This window comes from Sinocyclocheilus grahami, unplaced genomic scaffold, assembly GCF_001515645.1.
Source record: "Sinocyclocheilus grahami isolate Dianchi unplaced genomic scaffold, SAMN03320097.WGS_v1.1 scaffold460.1, whole genome shotgun sequence".
Classification (NCBI taxonomy): domain Eukaryota; kingdom Metazoa; phylum Chordata; class Actinopteri; order Cypriniformes; family Cyprinidae; genus Sinocyclocheilus; species Sinocyclocheilus grahami.
Window position 1 is genome coordinate 458,191 of NW_015505639.1, and position 21,935 is coordinate 480,125.

Sequence of the window (21,935 nt, forward strand, 5' to 3'; positions counted from 1 at the left end):
TCCATCCATCCATCCTTCCTTCCTTCCTTCCATCCTTCCTTCCTTCCTTCCTTCCATCCATCCATCCATCCATCCATCCATACATCCATCCTTCCTTCCTTCCTTCCTTCCTTCCTTCCTTCCTTCCATCCATCCTTCCTCCCATCCTTCCATCCATCCATCCATCCATCCTTCCTTCCATCCACCCATCCTTCCTTCCATCCATCCTTCCTTCCTTCCTTCCATCCACTCATCCACCCATCCATCCATCCTTCCTTCCATCCATCCATCTATCCACCCTTCCATACATCCTTCCTTCCTTCCTTCCATCCTTCCTTCCATCCATCCTTCCTCCCATCCTTCCATCCATCCATCCATCCTTCCTTCCTTCCTTCCTCCCATCCATCCTTCCTCCCATCCTTCCATCCATCCATCCATCCTTCCTTCCTTCCTTCCTCCCATCCATCCTTCCTCCCATCCTTCCATCCATCCATCCATCCTTCCTTCCTTCCTTCCTCCCATCCATCCTTCCTCCCATCCTTCCATCCATCCATCCATCCTTCCTTCCTTCCTTCCTTCCTTCCTTCCTTCCTTCCTTCCTTCCTTCCTTCCATCCTTCCTTCCATCCATCCATCTATCCACCCTTCCATACATCCTTCCTTCCATCCATCCTTCCTTCCTTCCTTCCTCCCATCCACCCATCGACCCATCCACCCACCCACACACACACACACACACACACACATACATACATACAAACATCCTTCCTTCCTTCCTTCCTTCCTTCCTTCCTTCCTTCCATCCATCCTTCCATCCATCCATCCACCCATCCATCCTTCCCTCCTTCCTTCCATCCATCCATCCATCCATCCTTCCTTCCATCCATCCATCCATCCATCCTTCCTTCCTTCCTCTCATCCACCCATCCATCCATCCTTCCTTCCATCCTCCCATCCTTCCTTCCATCCACCCATCCTTCCTTCCTTCCTTCCATCCACCCTTCCTTCCTTCCTTCCTTCCATCCACTCATCCACCCATCTATCCACCCTTCCTTCCTTCCTTCCATCCATCCTTCCTTCCATCCTTCCATCCATCCATCTATCCACCCTTCCATACATCCTTCCTTCCATCCATCCATCCATCCTTCCTTCCATCCATCCATCCATCCATCCTTTCTTCCACTCATCCACTCATCCACTCAGCCATCCATCCAACCACCCACACACACACACACACACACACATCCATCCTTCCTTCCTTCCTTCCTTCCTTCCATCCATCCATCCATCCTTCCTTCCTTCCTTCCTTCCTTCCTTCCTTCCATCCATCCATCCCTCCTTCCTTCCTTCCTTCCTTCCTTCCTTCCATCCTCCCATCCATCCATCCATCTATCCATCCTCCCCGCTAGTTTTGCTGTGCTCTTCATTCATATCAGAAATGGATCTTCTCAGGGGACTGGTCTGGTTCAGATCTGGCCTCATCTAATCCAGATCTCAGCGCACTGAACCCAGAGAAGCTGTGATCCTGAACTCCCACTGACTTCCTCACATAAAACCATAACACAATCCTTCACGCTCCTCATAAAAGTGTCCCGCAGCACGCGGAGCTCAGGAGCGCTCTGGGCGAACGGTGGCAGATAATCAGACTGAATCTGAAGCTTTGCATGTTGCCCTTTCTGTGTCGGAGCACTGCAGTGATTTAAATCGCCCCTGACAGCTTTGTTCCTTTGTATTATTTATAAATGTCTGGTTATGGGTAGGCAGTAATTCAGAGCCGCTTTCTGACCCTTTGCTTTTGGGCAAACAGGGGAAAAATGCACCAAAATCCTTGAACAGACATTTGCTACAGCCCTGAGATAAAATCCAGTGAACAAGATGTGAAGAATGTAGTGGAAAATGGTTAAAATGGCCTATATCCTCCATTACAATTATTAGCTATAAAAATGGAATAAGATTCTTCTTTTAAAACCAGTTCATAAACTGTTGCATTCAATTCAGTGAAAGAGCTTACATCAGGATGGATTTATGAGGGAATTACACAGAACTAAGGACATGTATATAGTTGCTTGAACTGAACGTGTTCAGTGGATAAAAGTATCTAATAATGCACAAACTTAAACATAAATGCTGTGAGTCAAGATATTTTGGCATGTGACACCAGAGAGCTTTAATGGCAGCAATGCACACATAACACTGAAATCTCTTGCAAAATAAAAAGTAGGGTTGCACAATATATCTAAGTAAATCGATATGCCAATATGGCTTACTGTGATTTTCAAATCGCGAAAGCTGCGATTTAATTAGATAAATATATGATATAAATGATATAACACTTCACTCTGAAACCCGCAGCACATATTTGCAAGTGTACCAACAAAATAAAAGCTCAATTCAGGGTTATAACAGTCAACTAAAACTAAAACAATTGAAAAAAAAAAAATAAAAGTTTAAATAAAATAAAATTATTATTAAAAATAAAAAAGCACACACACACACACACACGTTTATTTATTTTAAATAAAAACTCAATGCAGGGTTATTATAGTTAACTAAAGCCATTAAATATATAAAACTGAAATAAAAATCAAATTAAATTTAGTGCGGTCAAACGATTAATCACGATTAATCGCATCAAAAATATAGGTTTTTGTTTATGTAATATATGTGTGTGTACTGTGTATAATTATTATGTATATATAAATACACACAAATACAGTATATATGTATTTACATGTATATATTTATATAATTTATATTATATATAAATATATTTAATATAGAACTATAACATATTTTTCTTAAATATGTACATGCATGTTTTATATACAGATAATAAATATACACAGTACACAAACACATATATTATGTAAACAAAAACGTTTATTTTGGATGTTTGGATTGGTTTGACAGCAATAATAAAAATATAAGCATGTTTAAGAAAATATATATTAAAAACATAACAAAAACTTAAAAAATGTAAATTAAAAACTATTTTTATTATAAATATATCTCTTATTTTTGTAATATTTCATTTAAAATCACAAAACAAATCATAAGTATTAATATTGTCTTATATAATAGTTATATTGTCATATTGAATTGGTCAAAAACAGTAATAACAAGTTGAAAGTTGTGTTTTGTTTTTTTTACAAACCGTACAGCCCTTAAAGGATGGTTTAGACACAAAAAGTAAAAAGTCATTTTTTTCAGCTTTTTTTTTTTTTAACTGTTTTTAATTTCTATGCAGCTGCACTCTCCATCAAAACCACAATCATGCTATAATGATTCATTCAACATACTGTATAATGCAGAAAAATATCACAATGCCAGTTTTTCCAATATTGTGCAACCATCCTCCAAAGGTCAAATTCATCACATCCCATCACGAGCTGTAATTCTGAGGTGTATTACATTTGAAAGCGGGCGTCATGTTCATCTACTCACTAGCTTATAAAAGTGAACATTTCACACAATGAAATCCATCACTGATTCATTCACGACATGTCCTTCAAGGACACAAAAATGCCATTTGGAAATTGCCCTTGGAATAAAGACCAACTGGACACGTAGTCAATTTTGCTGTCATGACTTGGCAGCATGTCACGATGGTCTATTAGGCTTTCTGTGGCCTTTACTCCCTCAATTAACCTCAAATAAAACGTTAGCGCTGTGTTAGATGAGGATTTTGATTTCTTGCATGGAATATGATATGCAGTTTATCCAGAGAGCCATTAATCTGCTCCTCTAAGCTAAAGTATGAGTGAATCAACGCCGAAGAGCCACCGGCAGAGCACTAAACCTACATAATGCCCATGAGCCATAAATAAATATGCCGTAGTAATGCACACTTACGCGTTGGGATATCGCCGGAAACGAGCATTGTGACGCTCTCCGTTTGACCCCGGGTGGTATTTAAGACGACTTAAATGTGAGTAACGCGAGTCTCCGGAGCTGCTCAGACTTAAATCCCCTTCATCCCGTGAACTTATGTTAGCATATACTTCATAATAGATGCCCTGCAGGAGTTCACGGGGACACCGGAGATGTGCTAGACCTTTGTGTGTTGGAGGTAATTTAACGGCTCAGCGAGGAGAGGTCTCACAGAAAAGACTCTTCAGAGAAATTTAATTAAAGCAGTAATAACATTTGAAACGCACGAATCAGACACAGACGAGCTTCTGCTCTCGCATGCATCGCACCGCAGTGCTGACAGATGCAGAAATCAATGCTTCACTTGTCATATAGCACTTTCTGAGTGTTTTATCTCTTTTTAAAGCCTGATGGACAGGATATATATTTTAAATTAAGGGCCTCTTCTTGTTACCATAATGCAAAAAGTGCACAGCATTGCTTTAATATTATTACTGTAATGCATTACTGAAAAACAGATGATAATTCTATTAAATACAACAAATGCTGCTATTTGATACTGTGCCTAAACAGAATGGTTTTCACTCTTGTATTATAGTAATACGAATAATGCAATAAAACCTCTTTAAGTGGCATTTGGATTGATTTCTGTGGAAGCTTTTTTCTGCCAAGGAAAAAATAATTAAAAAAGGAAATGGAGACATTTTCTCACAATTCTGACTTTTCCATTCATGCAATTGCGAGTTTACATCTCACAACTCATTAAAAACTCAGAATTGTATGACAGAAACTTAGAATTGTGAGATTTAAACATGCAATTCCAAAATATGAGACTCACAATTATCTGAAAAAAAGGTCTAAAATGTAAGTTGAAAATGTTCAAAATATGAGATAAACTCAAAATTCTGAGAAAAAAGTCCAAAAGGTGAGACATAAAGGTGCTTTAAGGTGCAAAAAATACTGTCAGAGCAACAACAAAATTGTTAAGCTGAGAACATTATCAAATACTAAATAAAGCAATAAAAGCAATTTTCAAAATGCATGACAAATGATCTGTTCGCGGTTTCCGTGATGTTTTGTAGGTTTGCGGTCACTCACCCGCACTCTCTGCACCTCCATGAAGACGGCTCTCTGGAAGGCTTTCTCCCACAGCACCAGCTCGGAGCCCAGCTCCACGCTGTAGCAGAAGCTCTGGCCGTGACCCACCAGCACACTGAAGCAGAAGGGTTCACTGTCCCGCAGCTCACCGTCCTGCAGGAGCCCCAGATAAAACTTGGTCTGTATCCAGCAGTCTTCAGCTATCCACAGCTAGACAGCAGCAAAAGAGACACAGTGACTGTTCTAAGTTTGTTTGGTTTCTATATGACTATAAATATAAATATATATACACTACTGTTCAAAGGTTTGGGGTCAGTAAGATTTGTGTAATGTTTTTGAATGACTCTTCTGCTCACCAAGTCTGCATTTATTTGATCAAAAATACAGTAAAAACTATAATATTGTGAAATATATAACTGTTTTCTACATTAATATATTGTAAAATATATTGTATTTTCAGCATCATTACTCCAGTCTTCAGTGTCACATGATCTTCAGAAATCATTCTAATATTCTGATTTGCTGCTCAAGAAACATTTCTGATAATTCTTAAACAATTATCATGTAGAAAACAAGTGTTCTGCTGAATATTTTTGTGTAAACTGTGATGCATTTGATTTTTTTGTAGGATTCTTTGATGAATAGAAAGTTAAAAAAGAGCATGCATTTGAAATAGAAATCAACTTTTGTAACAATATAAATGTCTTTCCTGTCACTTTTGATCAGTTTAATGCATCCTTGCTCAATAAAAGTATTAATTTCTTCAAAAAAGAAATTCAAGTCCAACTGTCTGAATGGTTGTGAATTTTTGAAATAAAAAAATATACATATATTTTTAAAATCCTTGTTTTGTGTTGGGGCAGAGTAAATACAAATCCTTGGTCATCAAAAACAATAAAAATAAAAATAAATCCTTATTGTTAAGCTGAGAACATTATCAAATAGTCTATATAATATATGCATATTTGTTATATGCGTTTTCATTCAAATAAATAAATTAATACATTTTAATATGCATTTATTTTTAACAACAAAATATGAAAACAAATATTGTATTTCTTTAGAACAATGTGCACTGATGAATCATGTACAATAGAGCAGGAATATAATTTAGGAACATATGTTTTGATTTCATGTTGACTTTAAATGACAAACAAATCAAATACAGAGCACTCAGCATCTACTGATAAAAGTCATTCATGTGTGTTCGTACCTTATGAACCTTAAAGAGAACCTCACAGAGGTGAAAACTAGCCTCTGCTTGAGCCCAGTCTGATGCCAAGATCTGACACAAAAACACAGAAAGAAATCTCACTGTTACACATCCATTAGTGAGGATACAGCCGCTTACTGCAGTCCCCTTGCAGTAGATTAAAGGAGTAGTTCACCCGAAAAAATAACATTTGCTGAAAATGTGCTCACCCTCAGGTCATCCAAGATGTAGATGAGTTTGTTTCTTCATCAGATTTGGAGAAATGTAGCATTGCATCAGTGTCTCAGCAATGGATGCTCTGCAGTGAATGGGTGCCGTCAGAATGAGAGTCCAAACAGCTGATAAAAACATCACAATAATCCACAAGTAATCCACAGCACTCCAGTCCATCAGTTAACATCTGGACTAGCCAAAAGGTGCTTGTTTATGAGAAACAAATTCATCTTTAAAACCCCTTTTAACTTTTTAACCAGTCCATAATCCATAATAACGCTTCCTCCAGTGAAAAAGTCCATCTGCTGTTGTCTCTCACATCAAAATCCAGCCACATTTTTGTTTAGAGTTTTTTGGCCTCTCATTCTGACGGCACCCATTCACTGCAGAGCATCCATTGCTGAGACACTGATGCAATGCTACATTTCTCCAAATCTGATGAAGAAACAAACTCATCTACATCTTGGATGGCCTGAGGGTGAGCACATTTTAAGCTAATGTTCATTTTTGGGTGAACTACTCCTTTAAAGGTCCCCTGAAGTGCCTTGAAACAGCAGCGTTATTCTATGTGGTGATGTAATTTCAACTGAAACAGGAAGACAGGGCGGGACATATCAAGCAGCCCCGCCCCCTTTTTAAATTAGCCAATAGTGTTTTCTTTATATCTGCACGGGTCAGAGCCGTTGAGCTCGGTAAAGCCGCATTTGACAGCCACAGTCTCACAGTTCAATTTGAAACTCTTAGTTAAACAAAATAGTGATCATAATCATGCTGAGGCTGCGTAGTTTTACAAGTGTTTAATATATGCCGACTCGTGCATTTGATCGCTCCGTGCGATTGCATCTCTGGACCAGAGCCAAAGTCCAGATCAGACTGTGTGTGCTGCCATGGTTCGCGTGACACAACGTGAAACCAGACCTCATTTGCCCCAATCGAAAGCTTATTTACACTATCTGAATCGTTCACTATCGCCTACATAGTACACTATGAGCCATTCACTGTACAGGAAATACTACACTGTGAACAAGCGACCGATCTCAGCCACAGCTTCAGCGTCTATTTATAGTGTAGGGGGCGGGCGCTTCGGCTTCTAGAGAGCGTTTGATTGGTCAGAAGATTTGATGAGAAGCTGAAGTACGATGTGACGTCAAAAAAAAATCGTTGAGCTGTTTTGGCGGAAGTGACAAACTAAAAGCTTTGAATGCTTATATCTTCTAAATTAATTTTGTCACTGTTTTGGAGCACACTGCCTTATAGATAACCTTAAGACTAACATATTGATACTAACACCCGAAAAAACTTTAATTTTGATTTCATGGGGACTTTAAGAAAACCAGTGCACAATTGTGAGGTTCTTTCAACACAATGTATTACAGAGGTTCTACTGATTCATTATTTCACTCCTCTGTTTTGGAAAACTAGTCATTTGTTTTATTTTTTGCCCTCGGAATTAGATTTCAACGCTGCCATTTCCATTAAAATTCATGCGTATGAAAAAGTTTGCAGTAATTACCTCTTCATGACCTACAGAGACATAAGGCTTATTTAACAGTCAGTACTCTAAAGCAGCACAGACATAAATCTGAAATATAATGAGATGCTAATGAATTTGCTGAATGTCTCTCCAGGCTTTAAGGCATGTTAAATGCTATGTTTCCTTAGATTTCTCTCTTTATTATTCAGTAATGCACATTTAATGAAACGGCAAGAAATATCAGCACAGCATTATTTCGGTCACAAAATTTATCAAAACCACTTGCAATAACATTAATGCAGCCGTAACGGAGTTATGTAGAGGACGACGCTGGAGTCAAGCTAAATATCGCATTGCATTAGGAAGCGCAGGACACAGAAACAGTGCCAACACAAAGTGCATTTTGTGTATTTCATAACTGATGAAACCTGTGTCTTCAGGCTTAATGGCAAAGATAAAACATTTGTCACCAATAACGTATGTGTGCGAGGCCACCGCGGTAATGGCTTTTCCTCGCCACAGTCCATTAGAAAGTAATAGATTGATTATATATAATTAGAATAGATGTCCTGAGTCTCAGAGCAGCAGACGACAGGTGAGGTTTGTCACAGTCCGTAACATTTTAGGAGAAGAGACATTGGCTGTGTTCAGATTATGCACTAATTCTGCAGTATACTATAGTTCCAGTGTAATGTGGTGCACTAGTATTTGAAATGTGTTTCACGTGTTATTTAGGGTTCCCACACTGATCAAAGAATTTCCATGGCTTTTCCAGAAGGATTAAAAAAAATATATATAGAGAGAGATTGGTCAGTCAGATTTCTATGGAAGTTTGGTAATTGTGACTTTTTTTCTCACAATTCAGATTTTTTCTTTTTCTATTCACAATTATGAGTTGCAGAATTGCAAATTAAAAAAAAGAAAGAAAATTAGAATTGTGTGATAAAAAGTTGCTATTACCTTTTTTCCCCCCGAACCGTCCAGTTTGTGAGATATAAACTCACAGTTGCTGGAAACAAAATGTACAATTCGCAATTCTGAAGTAAAAAGTCAGAATTGTGAGGTAAAAAGTCCCAATTAACATAATGGAAACAAGCTTCCAAATATTTTTAAAAAATGTATTTCAGATGAAATTATTAATGAAATTAATTATTTATTATAATTTGTATAATTTCATATGTGTTTATTTTTTTTAAAAATACATATTTTATAAATACTAATTTAAGTATATATATGTATGTACAAAGGGCGTAGAATTTAGTAGAAACGCTATGACATGTGCCTACCAATATCCAGCGACTAAATTGTCCCTAACAATGATTTTGATCAAACAATTCAATATATGTGTGTGTATCCACTGTTGTTGTAATTTCGGCCGCATCTGAAACAATGGTCATACCATTGATATTACCTGAAGTGAGTGAACATATCAGGAGCCGAAGTGTTTAAACATAGGAGCACAGTTCAGTTGAATGATAAAGTTTACCCTCTTTAACTTTATGTTGTTCTGCTGTTTTGTGTTCGTCTGCTTCTCCCATTTGCTCTTTTGACTTTCAAACACAAACAGATCTACAATCTAGCATGTATTTTGAAGGGCAGCTCATTGTGTGTTTCACTAGTTAGCAGTAAACCAGTTACCTCACCTGAATATGTTTGTAGATTTGTGTAGGATTCTAATTTTGAAATGGCAATATGGATATTTAATTTGTAAACATCATACTTTTTTCGCTTATTTCAGTTAATGTAATAAAACTAGCGAGCTGAGCCAGTAGTAGTACTGACAGTGTTGTGTAGACATGACTGTTGACGCGAAAAGCAGAGGAACAGACAAACCGATTCAATTGAGTGAGTCATTTATGCTGGAAGCGCTCCGATTGATTCAAACTTGTGACTTCAATTGTTAAGTTCAAGCGATTCACTAACAAAAACCAAATCAAAAGAGACATTCATTTTTCGAATTTCTACATCACTTGAAATGATAAACACAAATTAAGTCATACTCTTGTGAGTAGTCAATCCAAAGAAAACATCTTTAAAGCAGAAAGAAAAGTCACAAAATGAGTTTGGATGAACATTAAAAAAATCTGATATTGCCAAACAAGTGAATGAATCTTCCTTAGAAGAGACAAAAACAGCAACATACTTTAAAAATGTCGGACTTGTATTACAATTATTTCCATAAGCTTTTTTGTGAAATTTGGATGAACTCAATCTGTTGTTTGAAGGAGAAAACGTCTCAGGTTACGTATGTAACCCTGGTTCCTCGAGGGAACGAGATGCTGCATTGGAAACGCTAGGGGAACGCCTTCTGTGACCACGCTCTGAATAACATGTGAAATCAGTCCAATAGCTGAGCGGGACATCACAGGCGGGTGACGTCATGACCAGGAACCTATAAAAGCATGTGCGGCGGAGGCAGCGTCAGCTTCAGGAATGAGGCAAGCACTGGCAGGGATGCCAGAAGTATGGCACCGAGACGCAGCGTCTCGTTCCCTCGAGGAACCAGGGTTACATCCTGAGACGTTCCTCTTCAGGAACTCGAGCTGCGTCGGAAACGCTAGGGGAACGAGAATACCCACGCCACCAGACTTCCAAATCTCTGCCTAGTGTGGAAGACTGCACAGCTAGGGCGAGAGAAGTAGGCGGGGCCCGCCATCCCGAAGGCCGACTTCTGGAGGAGTGAATCTTGACCCCCAAAGGAAAGGGGAGATCAGAGGACTCGAGGCTATGGAATAGCATCCTGATCCACCACTTAGCAGAACTCCCGGGAGCAGAAAAATCGCAGGAACGGCGTACAGATGAAGCCTCGGCCACGTCTGTACCATGGCATCCAGCCCCAGTGGAGCTGGATGAGTCAGAGAGAACCAGAGGGGACAGTGCGATATCATATGAGTCGCAACAGGTCCACCTGAGCCTGGCCAAACACTCTCCATATCTGCTTCACCACCACGGGGTGAAGCATCCATTCCCCGGGCCTCAGCCCTTGCCTCGACAGGATGTCTGCTCCCATATTGAGTTGCCCAGGAATGTGAACTACTCTCAGCGAGAGGAGTTTGCCCTGCGACCACACAAGTATCTTGTGTGCCAGCTTGTACAAGGGGCACGAACGCAGGACTCCCTGGTGGTTGATGTAAGAGACCACCGCTGTGTTGTCGGTGCGCACCAACACATGGTGACCTCTTAGGTCTGGGAGAAAGTGTTTCAGAACTCAAAACATGGCCAGCATCTCCAGACAATTGATATGCCACGTCAGATGGCGACCACTCCACAGACTGCGGGCAGGGTGGCCACTCATGACCGCACCTCCACCGGTGAGGGATGCATCCGTCGCTAGCATACGCGGCAACAAGGAGCTCCCAGCACTGGGCCCTGAGACAAGAACCAAGGTTTCCTCCACATGTCTAAGGCACGTAGGCACCTCCGCGTGACCTTGAGCATGCGTAGCGGGTTTCCCCTCGGGGAGAATCCCTTGTTCTTGTGCCACCACTGTAGGGGTCTCATGTACAGCAGGCCCAGAGTTATCACGTTGGACGCAGCTGTCATCAGCCCAAGCAGTCTGGAACTGCTTGACAGTGAGTGACCGGCCTTCTCTTACTTTCGCGACTGAGGTGAGGAGCAACTCGATCCGAGCAGGAGACATACATGCCTGCATCGTGGTCGAATCCCATACCACGCCCAGATAAGTGGTTCTCTTTACTGGAGAAAGCACACTTTTCTTGGTGTTAAGTCTTAACCCCAGCTCTTTCGTTGTAAGCGAGAACGACATCTCGATGTCGAACCGCCATCCGCTCTGACTGAGCAAATATCAACCAATCATCAATGTGGTTGAGTCGTGAAAGTGTGGGGTGAGAGTGCAAGGCCTAAGGAAGAACCAGTATTGGTAGGCTTTTGCCACCAAAAGCAAACCTCAGAAACTTCCTATGATGAGGAAGGATGGAAATATGTGCATCTTTTAGATTGATCGTGACACATCAGTCCTCGGACTTGGTCTGAGATACTACCTGTTTGAGTGCGAGTGTGCTGAAATTCAGTCGCATGACTGAGTGGTTCAATAGGCACAGATCTAAAATAGGACGCAACCCCACATCCTTCTTCGGAACAATGAAGTAAGGGCTGTAGAACCCGGAGTCTGTCTCGTGCGGAGGGAACACCTCGATGGCATCCTTCTCTAAGAGAATAAGTACTTCTTATTCTAAAACCAGAGCCTGCTCAGGACCCACTAGAGTGGGGGGCCCCGTTGAATCGAGGAGGACGAGAACCGAACTGGATTCTGTAGCCTCTTTCTACAGTACGCAGGACCCATTGAGACACATTTGGCAGTAGCTTCCACACTGCTAAATAATCTACTAAGGGAATCAGTCTCTCGAGACTGATCTCTGGTGTGCCCAGAATGGCACACCGGCAGGGGATGGCCGAACTAGCTGCTCATGATACCTCCAAAGAGGTAGCGAGTCTCTTAGTACCGCTACGTTTCTGGGCGGTAACTGAGAGAAGCGCTCGCCGGAGACCGCTACGCCCTGGAACACGTCAGGGTTGGCAGACTGACCTCCTGAGGGCACTGAGGAGAGACGGGCACCGTGTAATGCGGTGTGAACTTCTCTTCCCCAGAGGGGCCTGCCCTCCGAGGTCCTGAGCAACAGCATCAGGACTCTCATAGCTGAAGTCTCCTATTGAAAACGACGGCCCTCAGACCCACGTCTTCTGCTAGGAAGACTAGACCACAGACTGCTCGGGGCAGGACCCAATGAAGCACACTTGGCAGGGGCTCCCACACCGCCAGGTGACCTCCTAAGGGAACCAGTCTCGCAAGACTGGCTTGTGGTGCGCCAAGAGCAGCTAGCTCAGTGCCCTGAAGCAGCGGACCGGTAGGGGACGGCCGTACTAGCTGCTCTAGATACCTCCATAGAGGTAGCGAGTCTCTTAGTACCATTCAGTCACACGAACAACATCAATCTCCTCAGAGAAAGAGGGCTGCAGCACTCACTCAGAGGGGGAAGAACCACAGTGCGGGCTTCTAAGCCCCGAGAACGAGCTCTAGATCTAGCGAACAAGTTGTGGAGATAGGAAGAGCCGTCTCCAACCCGTCTGCTAGATCATGAGTGATCTCCGCGTTCTCAGTCGCCGCCATGCCTCAGCAGCAGCGGGACCGCAATCGCAAGATCACAGGCACGGACACACTCCTCGGCGAGAGCGGAGCTCTTAACAGCGGAAAAAACACAATCCGCCCCCCGCTCCCTATTAATGCTGCTCATTATAATATCAGGCATAATATGCTTGTGTAACTGATGTTTGTGCAACTGGCGAGCTCATTGACGCCCTCAGTATCAATCTCCTTGGAGAAAGACAGGCGGAGCGTCGCGCCCTCTCCCCGGTCGGAAGGACCGCAGCGCGGGCTTCCGAAACCCCGAAAGCGGGCGCCGGATCTGGTGATTAGGAAGCAGATCTATACGCGAAACCCACGAGCACAGCCGCCGCTCCACCTTAGCGAAAGCGGGGCCGGCACTGCGAGGAACGCTAGTGAAGGCTCCCTCCTCAAAGAGAGCCCTCTGAGGGCAAAGCAAGGCAGTAACAACTGTGCTTCGCTCCCAAGCAAACCACGCATAGGCTGTGTGTATCCCCACTCGTGAAACATGTAAGAGCCAGAGGACATGAGCTCGCGCGCGCAGTGAGAAGATTTGTGTGTGCGCTCAACCCAAGCGCGCAAACCTGCGCCTCAGAACTTGCGCACATATTAAGCTTTCTCTGAAGTGTTGTGTTTAAATGGACAAATTCACACAAAAACTATGTCAAAATGCCCTTCTTGGTAAGTATCCTATAGCAGACATAGCCGGCTGAACGTACTGTATCAGTGCACTGGATCAGCGCATTCTCTTAAAGTGACAGCACTTTCTTAATATTAATCAAACAGCAACAAAAAATAAATCACTCACTGCTCTTGATTAAATAGATTTTGTAACTTTAATAAAGATTCATCTTTAATTTATACCGTCAAATATGCAATGCTGTTTTACATTTCATTACTTTATTCGATTTCTGTTCCTAAAAACTAATGTTAGACCTACCTAAAAAAAACTGAAAATCACAGTTTATTTTATTTGTATCTTTACTCTATTGTATTTATTTGTGCTGTTGCTTGTAGTTGAATAGATTATTCTTATTTTCTTTATTTTTATTTGACAGTATAGTTTTTGCCTAAACACAGCACATACTGAACCGTACTGAAACTGTGACTCTTAAACCGAGATACAAACCGAACCGTAAGTTGAACTGTTCCAACCCTAGTTGATATGTACCATATAATACAGTAATCTTGTAATATTGCATAACATCACATCTCTCAGGAGTGCGTGTGTTTGTAACACATGCATGAGCTTACAGGAGGACTCCTGAAAACGAGGAGAGAAGATCCTCTCAGCCCCAGGAACCTGCAGCTGTGAAGGGGCTCGACGTCGCGGCCCTGCAGGTGTTCACACACCCAACCCATGTGGACAATCTGAGGAGAAAACATTCAACACAAGAAACCCATCCGTACGTGCTCAGACTCTCCTCTGTCGCTATCCATTTCTCTAAAGTAAATATGACTGAATTACTCTCTGAATTATTCATCATAATGCAACAGAGAGCCGGAGGTCATGACACGATGTGTTATTTTCCTGATTATGACATCTCTCTCATACTGTAATGGTAAAATATGATGAGGCAGTACAATAGGGATAATTACTTTCTGTCTTATGATTTAGATGAATATCTCACTGTACAAATAACCCACCTGATCATCAGGAGAACAGTATTTATTCGCCGTTTTTATCTGAAAGGAACAAAAACATTTACAAATCAATAACAAGTATACAAGTAAGCATTTACAAACAAATAACAGTATCAATATTTATTTATTTTAAACTTAATTGTATACTTTTGTACACTTCACAGATGTACTTTATAATTAAAAAAACTATTATTATAATAATAATAATAATATGATTGTTATTAACATAATTATTATTTATTTATTATTTTAGCATCAAACTGTACATTTTACAACAATTATTATTATAATAATATGATTCATATTACAATTATTTATTAATTATTTTTTAAACGTGTTCACTTTTGTATACTTTAAAGATTTACTTCACAATTTAAAAAAACAACAACTATTCTTATTCTTATTAATAATAACATAAATGTTTATTTATTTACTTACCATTAAGAATTAGAGGGAAGACTTAAGGTTTTATGTCATGAAAGCAATAAGACAAAGTATTAAAAATGTGTTTTTTATTTACTCATTCATTTTATTTTGTTGTTAAATATTTTCAGGAAAATGCTAATTATTATTATAATATGATTATTATAAATACATTTTTTTATTTATTTATTACTTAAAATAGTACAGTTATTATAATATGATGCAAACTACTTATTTAATGCAAATTACATATTTACTTATTAATTTTATTTAGTTGTTAAATATTGCTAGGACAATACAAATAATTATATTATAACATGATTATTATAAACAGATTTATTTATTTTTTACTTAAAAATTTAAATTAACTGTACAAATATTATAATATGACTATTATGATTTTAACAACAACAACAACAATTATTATTATTATTATTAACTGATTTATTTATTTATTTTGCATTACAGTATGCTATTAAGCATTAGAGGGAAGATTTACATTTGCTTCATTGTCATGAATGTAATAACACAAATTATAAAAAATGCTTTATATACTTAGTACAAATTATTTAATTGCTTATTTGTTTCATTTAGTTGTTAAATATTGGCAGAACATGTCAAGATATTTTTCATGTGATTCCACCTTATGAGGGATAGTTTCACTCTGAAAACTCTTACTAATAATGCACCTCTTTCTGTAAAACTGCAGCATGAAGGTCTATTGAGTTTCTCCAGATTTGTGCTCTTTGGACTCGATTCATAAGTCTTCTGCTCTTGCCAAGAATATTGCCTAACGATCTAATTTCCTGTGTGTTGTTTTAATTAGTGCATGCGCTGATGATCTGGTCTTTTTCTGAGGCTGTCACACAGCTGCCTATTTTATGTGCAATTACCGCACTGACGTCACCTAATGATGGAGACGGACGCTGATTGCTAAATGTTCAATTAACAGCTGAGTGTATCTGCGGAGCGGATCTGTTATTGTGCTGACCTATAACCTATAAATAGAGTGACTGTCACATGCTCGAGCAGCGAGGATGATGGGATTGAGTGTCGTTTGACACTTGGCTGACAAGTCCAGTTTATGTTTGTGCATTTCATGTTACAGGCCTGTATTGTAAAGCTCTACGCATAATGACTTATCATATATGTTTCTATGCACTGTAACTTTTCATGCATAATTAATGATTTCAATTCATAATAATGCATGCCTATTAATGGTTTCACCTTTAAAAATTGTCATGCTTGTGCATACGCTACCAGAAAGTTATATCAGTAATATGATGTGAATTCATATTATATATATATATATATATATTTTAAAATATATATGGATATATACAGTGGTGGCCAAAATGATTAGAACACTAGTATTGTCACCAGCTAAAAAATGGTTTTAAGTCAGTTATTTCTGTCTTTTGCTGTAGTGTGTCAGTAGGAAATATCAGTTCACATTTCCAAACATTCATTTTGCCATTAATTGTAATAATCCAGTGATATTTTTGTGCTGCACACAGAGATGTGATCTGATCAGCATCCAGTCTGTCTGGAATGACATGAAGAAACAGAACAAACTGAGACAGACTCACTCTAGAAGAATTGTGTCTCCAAGACGCTTGAGGAAGAAACCTACCTGCAAAGCTCCCTGAAGTGCACCGAGGGCAAAAGCTGCTTTAAATGCAAAGGATGCTCACACCAAATGTTGATTTAATTTAGTTAATAGAAGTTAATTGATAAAGAAAGTCTATTTATGACATTGGTTTTTGACAGCACCTGCTGTTTAGTGCCTAAAACCATTAACATTACTGTAGCTTCGTAGATAGGTTTCTTGAAGCATCTTAGAGACTTTCCCACAGTTCTTAAAGAGACTTAAAAAACATTTTTAGCTGGTGAAAATACTAGTGTTCTAATCATTTTGGCCACCACTGTACGTCACTTCCTTTATGCAAAATATTTTTAAGTTCTCTCTATTGAGATTTCTATGTGAAATACAACCTGGATGTGTCACCAAGAGTAACTCCATACAAATATGGTGAACTGTATATCATGCAATACTGCAGAAGTTCTGAACACAGCAAAATTCCAGTTGCGTATTCATATTTCAGTCTGAAAGCAGTCATAAACCTTCAGTCCAGTGCATTTGCTGCCGTACCGTACATCAGTGCATTACTGTCCTCTATAGCCGGTCTGGCGCTCAGACGGCCGGATCTGCTCTGATCTCTCATGGTTTCACTTACACTAATGCCGCAGCAGATAATGCATGTTACTTACGCTCTCCTGGGTCAAATCGTTGATATTGGTTGATATTGCTTGAAGCCAGTCTGTGCTTTCAGCTGCAGTGCAAAATTGAAGAAGGTGCGTGCAAACTCCATCTAAGGCAATGACTTCAAAACTGTTCGATCTGGATGAAGAAAAAAAGAGAAATATTAAATTCACTGATAACAGCACAACTCTACCAAACTACCACACAAATCACCCTGTTTCTTACAGTATGCAGATTCTCTGTATACATAAAACACCTGGATTTTAAAGTGATTATTATTATTATTATTATTATTATTATTATTAATAATAATAAAATGGTTATACACTAATAATAATAGTAATAATAATAATAATAATAATACATTACAAATAATTAATTAAACAAAAGTATCATAATAATCATGATTAAAATGACTATACACTAATAATAATAATTAATAGTAATAATATATTAAAAATAATACATTAATAAAAACATTATTATAAAAGTAAAATTAATTAAAGACACAAATAATAATAATAATAATAATAATAATACATTACAAATAATTAATTAAACAAAAGTATCATAATAATCATGATTAAAATGACTATACACTAATAATAATAATTAATAGTAATAATATATTAAAAATAATACATTAATAAAAACATTATTATAAAAGTAAAATTAATTAAAGACACAAATAATAATAATAATAATAATAATAATACATTACAAATAATTAATTAAACAAAAGTATCATAATAATCATGATTAAAATGACTATACACTAATAATAATAATTAATAGTAATAATATATTAAAAATAATACATTAATAAAAACATTATTATAAAAGTAAAATTAATTAAAGACACAAATAATAATAATAATAATAATAATAATACATTACAAATAATTAATTAAACTGGATATACACTAATAATAATAGTAATAATACTACTACTACTACTACTACTACTACTAATAATAATAATAATAATAATAATACCAATAATAATAATAATAATCACCATCATCATCATCATAATAAATTTATAGTAATGCATTAAAATACATTTGCAATAATAATTAGTTATTACTTAATACTTAGTTATTATTATTATTATTATTATTATTATTATTATTATTATTAATATTATGAATAATATCACCATCATTATACAATATGCAAATAATACTATACTAATCAATATAATAAATAATGAAATAAATATATACAAGTAATGTATTTATTCATTTAAATGATTATATATGCACACACATTAAATATGTATTATTATTATTATTATTATTATTAAAATGAATATACACTAATAATAATAATAATAATAATAATAATAATAATAATAATAATATATTATAAATAATAAATTAATAGTGTTTTTTAGAAAGGTATTAAATATTCAAGTTTTAAAAATAAAGTATGAATAATAATAATACATTAAACATCATAAATAAAAATAAAGGCATTAATACTAGTCACCATCATCGTCGCCGTCACAAATCTGACAACAACAGCACACTTCTAGTTGAAACATTTATTGTTGTATATTGTGTACTGTTTGACAAATTATTTCTAAAAACAGAATGCAGCAGCATAAAGTACACACTGCCCAGTATGAGCACACTCGTACACTATTGTGAGCAGAGCCATTATTATTAGAGTGACTCGCTGTGATAAAATAAACTCTGGCAGTAAGCAGTTCATGATGCAAGATACGTGTCAGGAACGAAACGATTCCTGATCAAATCTTCAGGGCCACAGAGATGTATTCTATTATTGATGAAATGAATAAGACATCAGAGACATATTGTACATTGCAAGAAGTGAGACAAATCGATAGGTGTGGTCACAATTTGCACAGTATTGAATCATTGCTTTCTGTCACAGGTGGCTTACAGTACAACTTCACAGATGATTCACATGAATTCTAAAGAATAGGCAAGATGGTGGATGGTTTTTGTTGTTTTTTGCATTACATGAATGTATTCCCAGTATAAATTTACAGATGACGATAATTCTAAATATATAAATAATAATGCCACAAAACCAGACTGTATATGATTCTCACAGGAACATCAAAATAAAGTTTGCATAAAGAAAATGTAAAAAAATATATATAATAATAATAATAATAATAAATTCAGCTTTTTTTTCATGACAAATAATCAAATTTACAATTTAAATAAATAATTGTCTACTAATAGTAAAATATAAAATACATAGACACTACCACTAACAATAAAATGTATTATTTTTATTTTTATTGTAAAGCACATCTGTGAAGTGTACAATATACATCAATTTTCATTTTTATTTTAAAATAAATAATTTTATTTTTTTTATTACTGTTTTATAGTAAAGAGTTTTTTTCTCATTACGGTAATGTATCCCCAATAGAAATTCCAAGATGACAATCCATATGACTAATAAATAAATAAATAAATATAAATCCACTCTATACAAATCTCATAGCAACATCAAAACTGATATATATATATATATATCAGCTCTTTTACAACAGCTCCAAATGTGGCTCATTCAGAAGAAGAAATTTCAGTTTTATAACAGCAGTTTCACTTTTGTACATTTTCATTTGTTATTAATAATCGCAGTGGTGATTATTACAAACGTATATATATATATATACACACATATACATAAATATATAACACACATTTGTTAATTAGTTTTTTAAATGGTAAAGTACATCTGTGTACATCCATATCCCTGACGTGTACAATTGTAATAAAGTATATATATTTTTTGTATACCCATTACACTCTAAAAAAATGCTTGGTTAAATACAAACCAGTGCTGGGTGAAATATGGACAAACCCGGCAAGTGGGTTGTTTTGACCCAGCGGTTGGGTTAAAAGTTTAACTCAACCTTCTGGGTAGTAACACAACCGCCCTGTTTGTCCATATTTCACCCAGCACTGGTTTGTATTTAACCCAGCTTTTTTTAGAGTGTAGAAATTCTTCATCCACATCCGGTATAATTCAGGCACAAAACCAGACTGCATACAGATCTCCCAGTGCTATCAAAAGACCTCAAACATGTCTGTCAGTTCAGATTGTGTTACCTGCTTATTTCCGTTTGTTTTAAATGTCAATACAAATGTGAGGGATGAGATGCATGAGTTGAAAAACAGGGTTGTCACACTCACGCCACCATCAATTGTCTATAATGGGCAGCTTTGACATTTAATTTCAGTATGTGTACGGAGCGTGCCGCAGATGAATTACACTCTGATTTGCCGGACTGACTATTTAATGATAGCTGTCAGAAAGACCATCACGTCAAAACATATTCTGCCTGACGCTCGAGCAGGCCTTTCCATTGTGGCCCAGATTATTATGCTTATGAAGGGCTACTGAGGGCAAAAGGCTGTGAGATGAACATTTCTAATGCATTAAATCAAGTGAGAGCAAGACTAACTCTATTACTGAAGTGAGATTACAGAAGCATCTTTAGCAGCTTCCAACTTTTCCAATAAAGCAATTCAATAAATGGCATGATTTCAATTAATGCCAACCATGTGTGATGCGTCCATTCAACGCTTGGCCTTTTTCAGATAGAAATTGCCTGGAGACTGTAATGTTCTGCTTGAACTAGCAGCAGACTGTAGCCCAGTGCTTTGAAACCAAGAAGCTGTGCGTCTGACTGACAGAACACAATAAAAAAACTATTAGTCTGGAGAGAGAGTCTTCATCGGCCATCGCATGCATAGAGAGAGACGCTCATAACGAAGACTGAGAAGATGCTTTCGGCTTTTGGGAGCATCTTACATTCGGTGGGAATGGTACTGGGATATGTAATCTGAGCATTAAAATGATGAAAAGCTGAAAATCATTCATAAAAGATGTTCAAAGTTTAAAAATGCATTCAGTCGCTCAGAAGATATCAAGTGAGGAGTCGTATTTGGTGAAAAGTTCTAGAGAAAGTGAAGTTGATGGACGTAAAAGCAAATCAATAGATACTTAAGAGAGAAAAAGCAAAACATATTTAACTCTGTAAAGCCTGACATATTAAATTATAATCAGAAATGTATTTATTTTTTCTAAATGGAACAGTTTATTGAACATTCAGAATGTCTAGATTACTTGTGTAACCCTCGTTCCCTGAAGGAGGGAACGGAGACGTTATGTCAGTCGTGACTGATGAATTGGGATCTCGCCCGAGAGCCCGATTCTCCCTCCTTCAGGGAACGAGGGTTACACAAGTAACCTAGACGTTCCCTTTCAGTCAGTCACGTTCTACGTTACGTCAGTCGTAACAGACGAATTGGGATCCGTATGGAAAACGCCACTATTGCTGACCCCCTCCAGTGCCTTGCGGAAGCCGGCAAGTCCCCCCACACCAGCTGGGGCGGAAGATAGGACAGCGGCTAGGCAGAGGTGTACCATACAGTGGTACATTGGATAACACTGGGAAAGCATACCCAGTTGGGACGCTACGGAAGCCACATCCCGCACATAGGAGGTATCATGTGGAATTACACATATGGACTGGCCCAGGGCAGTACTACATATGGAAGTCCCTGCGGTAGACTCAACCCGCCTGGGGTGAGATAACTACGCAGCAGAGATGGCAGTGAACGACTGCCAGGGAAAGACACGGGCTT

At 37.8% G+C, this 21,935-nt stretch overlaps 1 protein-coding gene across 1 annotated transcript in view; it reads right to left on the reverse strand.

Annotated features, from left to right (window-relative positions):
• The window catches only part of LOC107552869 (gamma-2-syntrophin-like), an 82,670-nt gene that overhangs the window by 11,572 nt on the left and 49,163 nt on the right, over positions 1 to 21,935 (reverse strand). Inside the window, exons 10-15 of the mRNA XM_016234907.1 lie at positions 17,307 to 17,436; positions 14,616 to 14,654; positions 14,223 to 14,339; positions 6,160 to 6,231; positions 4,947 to 5,156; positions 3,831 to 3,994 (exon numbers count right to left, since the gene is read on the reverse strand). Of these exons, the coding sequence (XP_016090393.1) occupies positions 3,831 to 3,994; positions 4,947 to 5,156; positions 6,160 to 6,231; positions 14,223 to 14,339; positions 14,616 to 14,654; positions 17,307 to 17,436 (732 nt within the window). The remainder of the gene's footprint in view (positions 1 to 3,830; positions 3,995 to 4,946; positions 5,157 to 6,159; positions 6,232 to 14,222; positions 14,340 to 14,615; positions 14,655 to 17,306; positions 17,437 to 21,935) is intronic.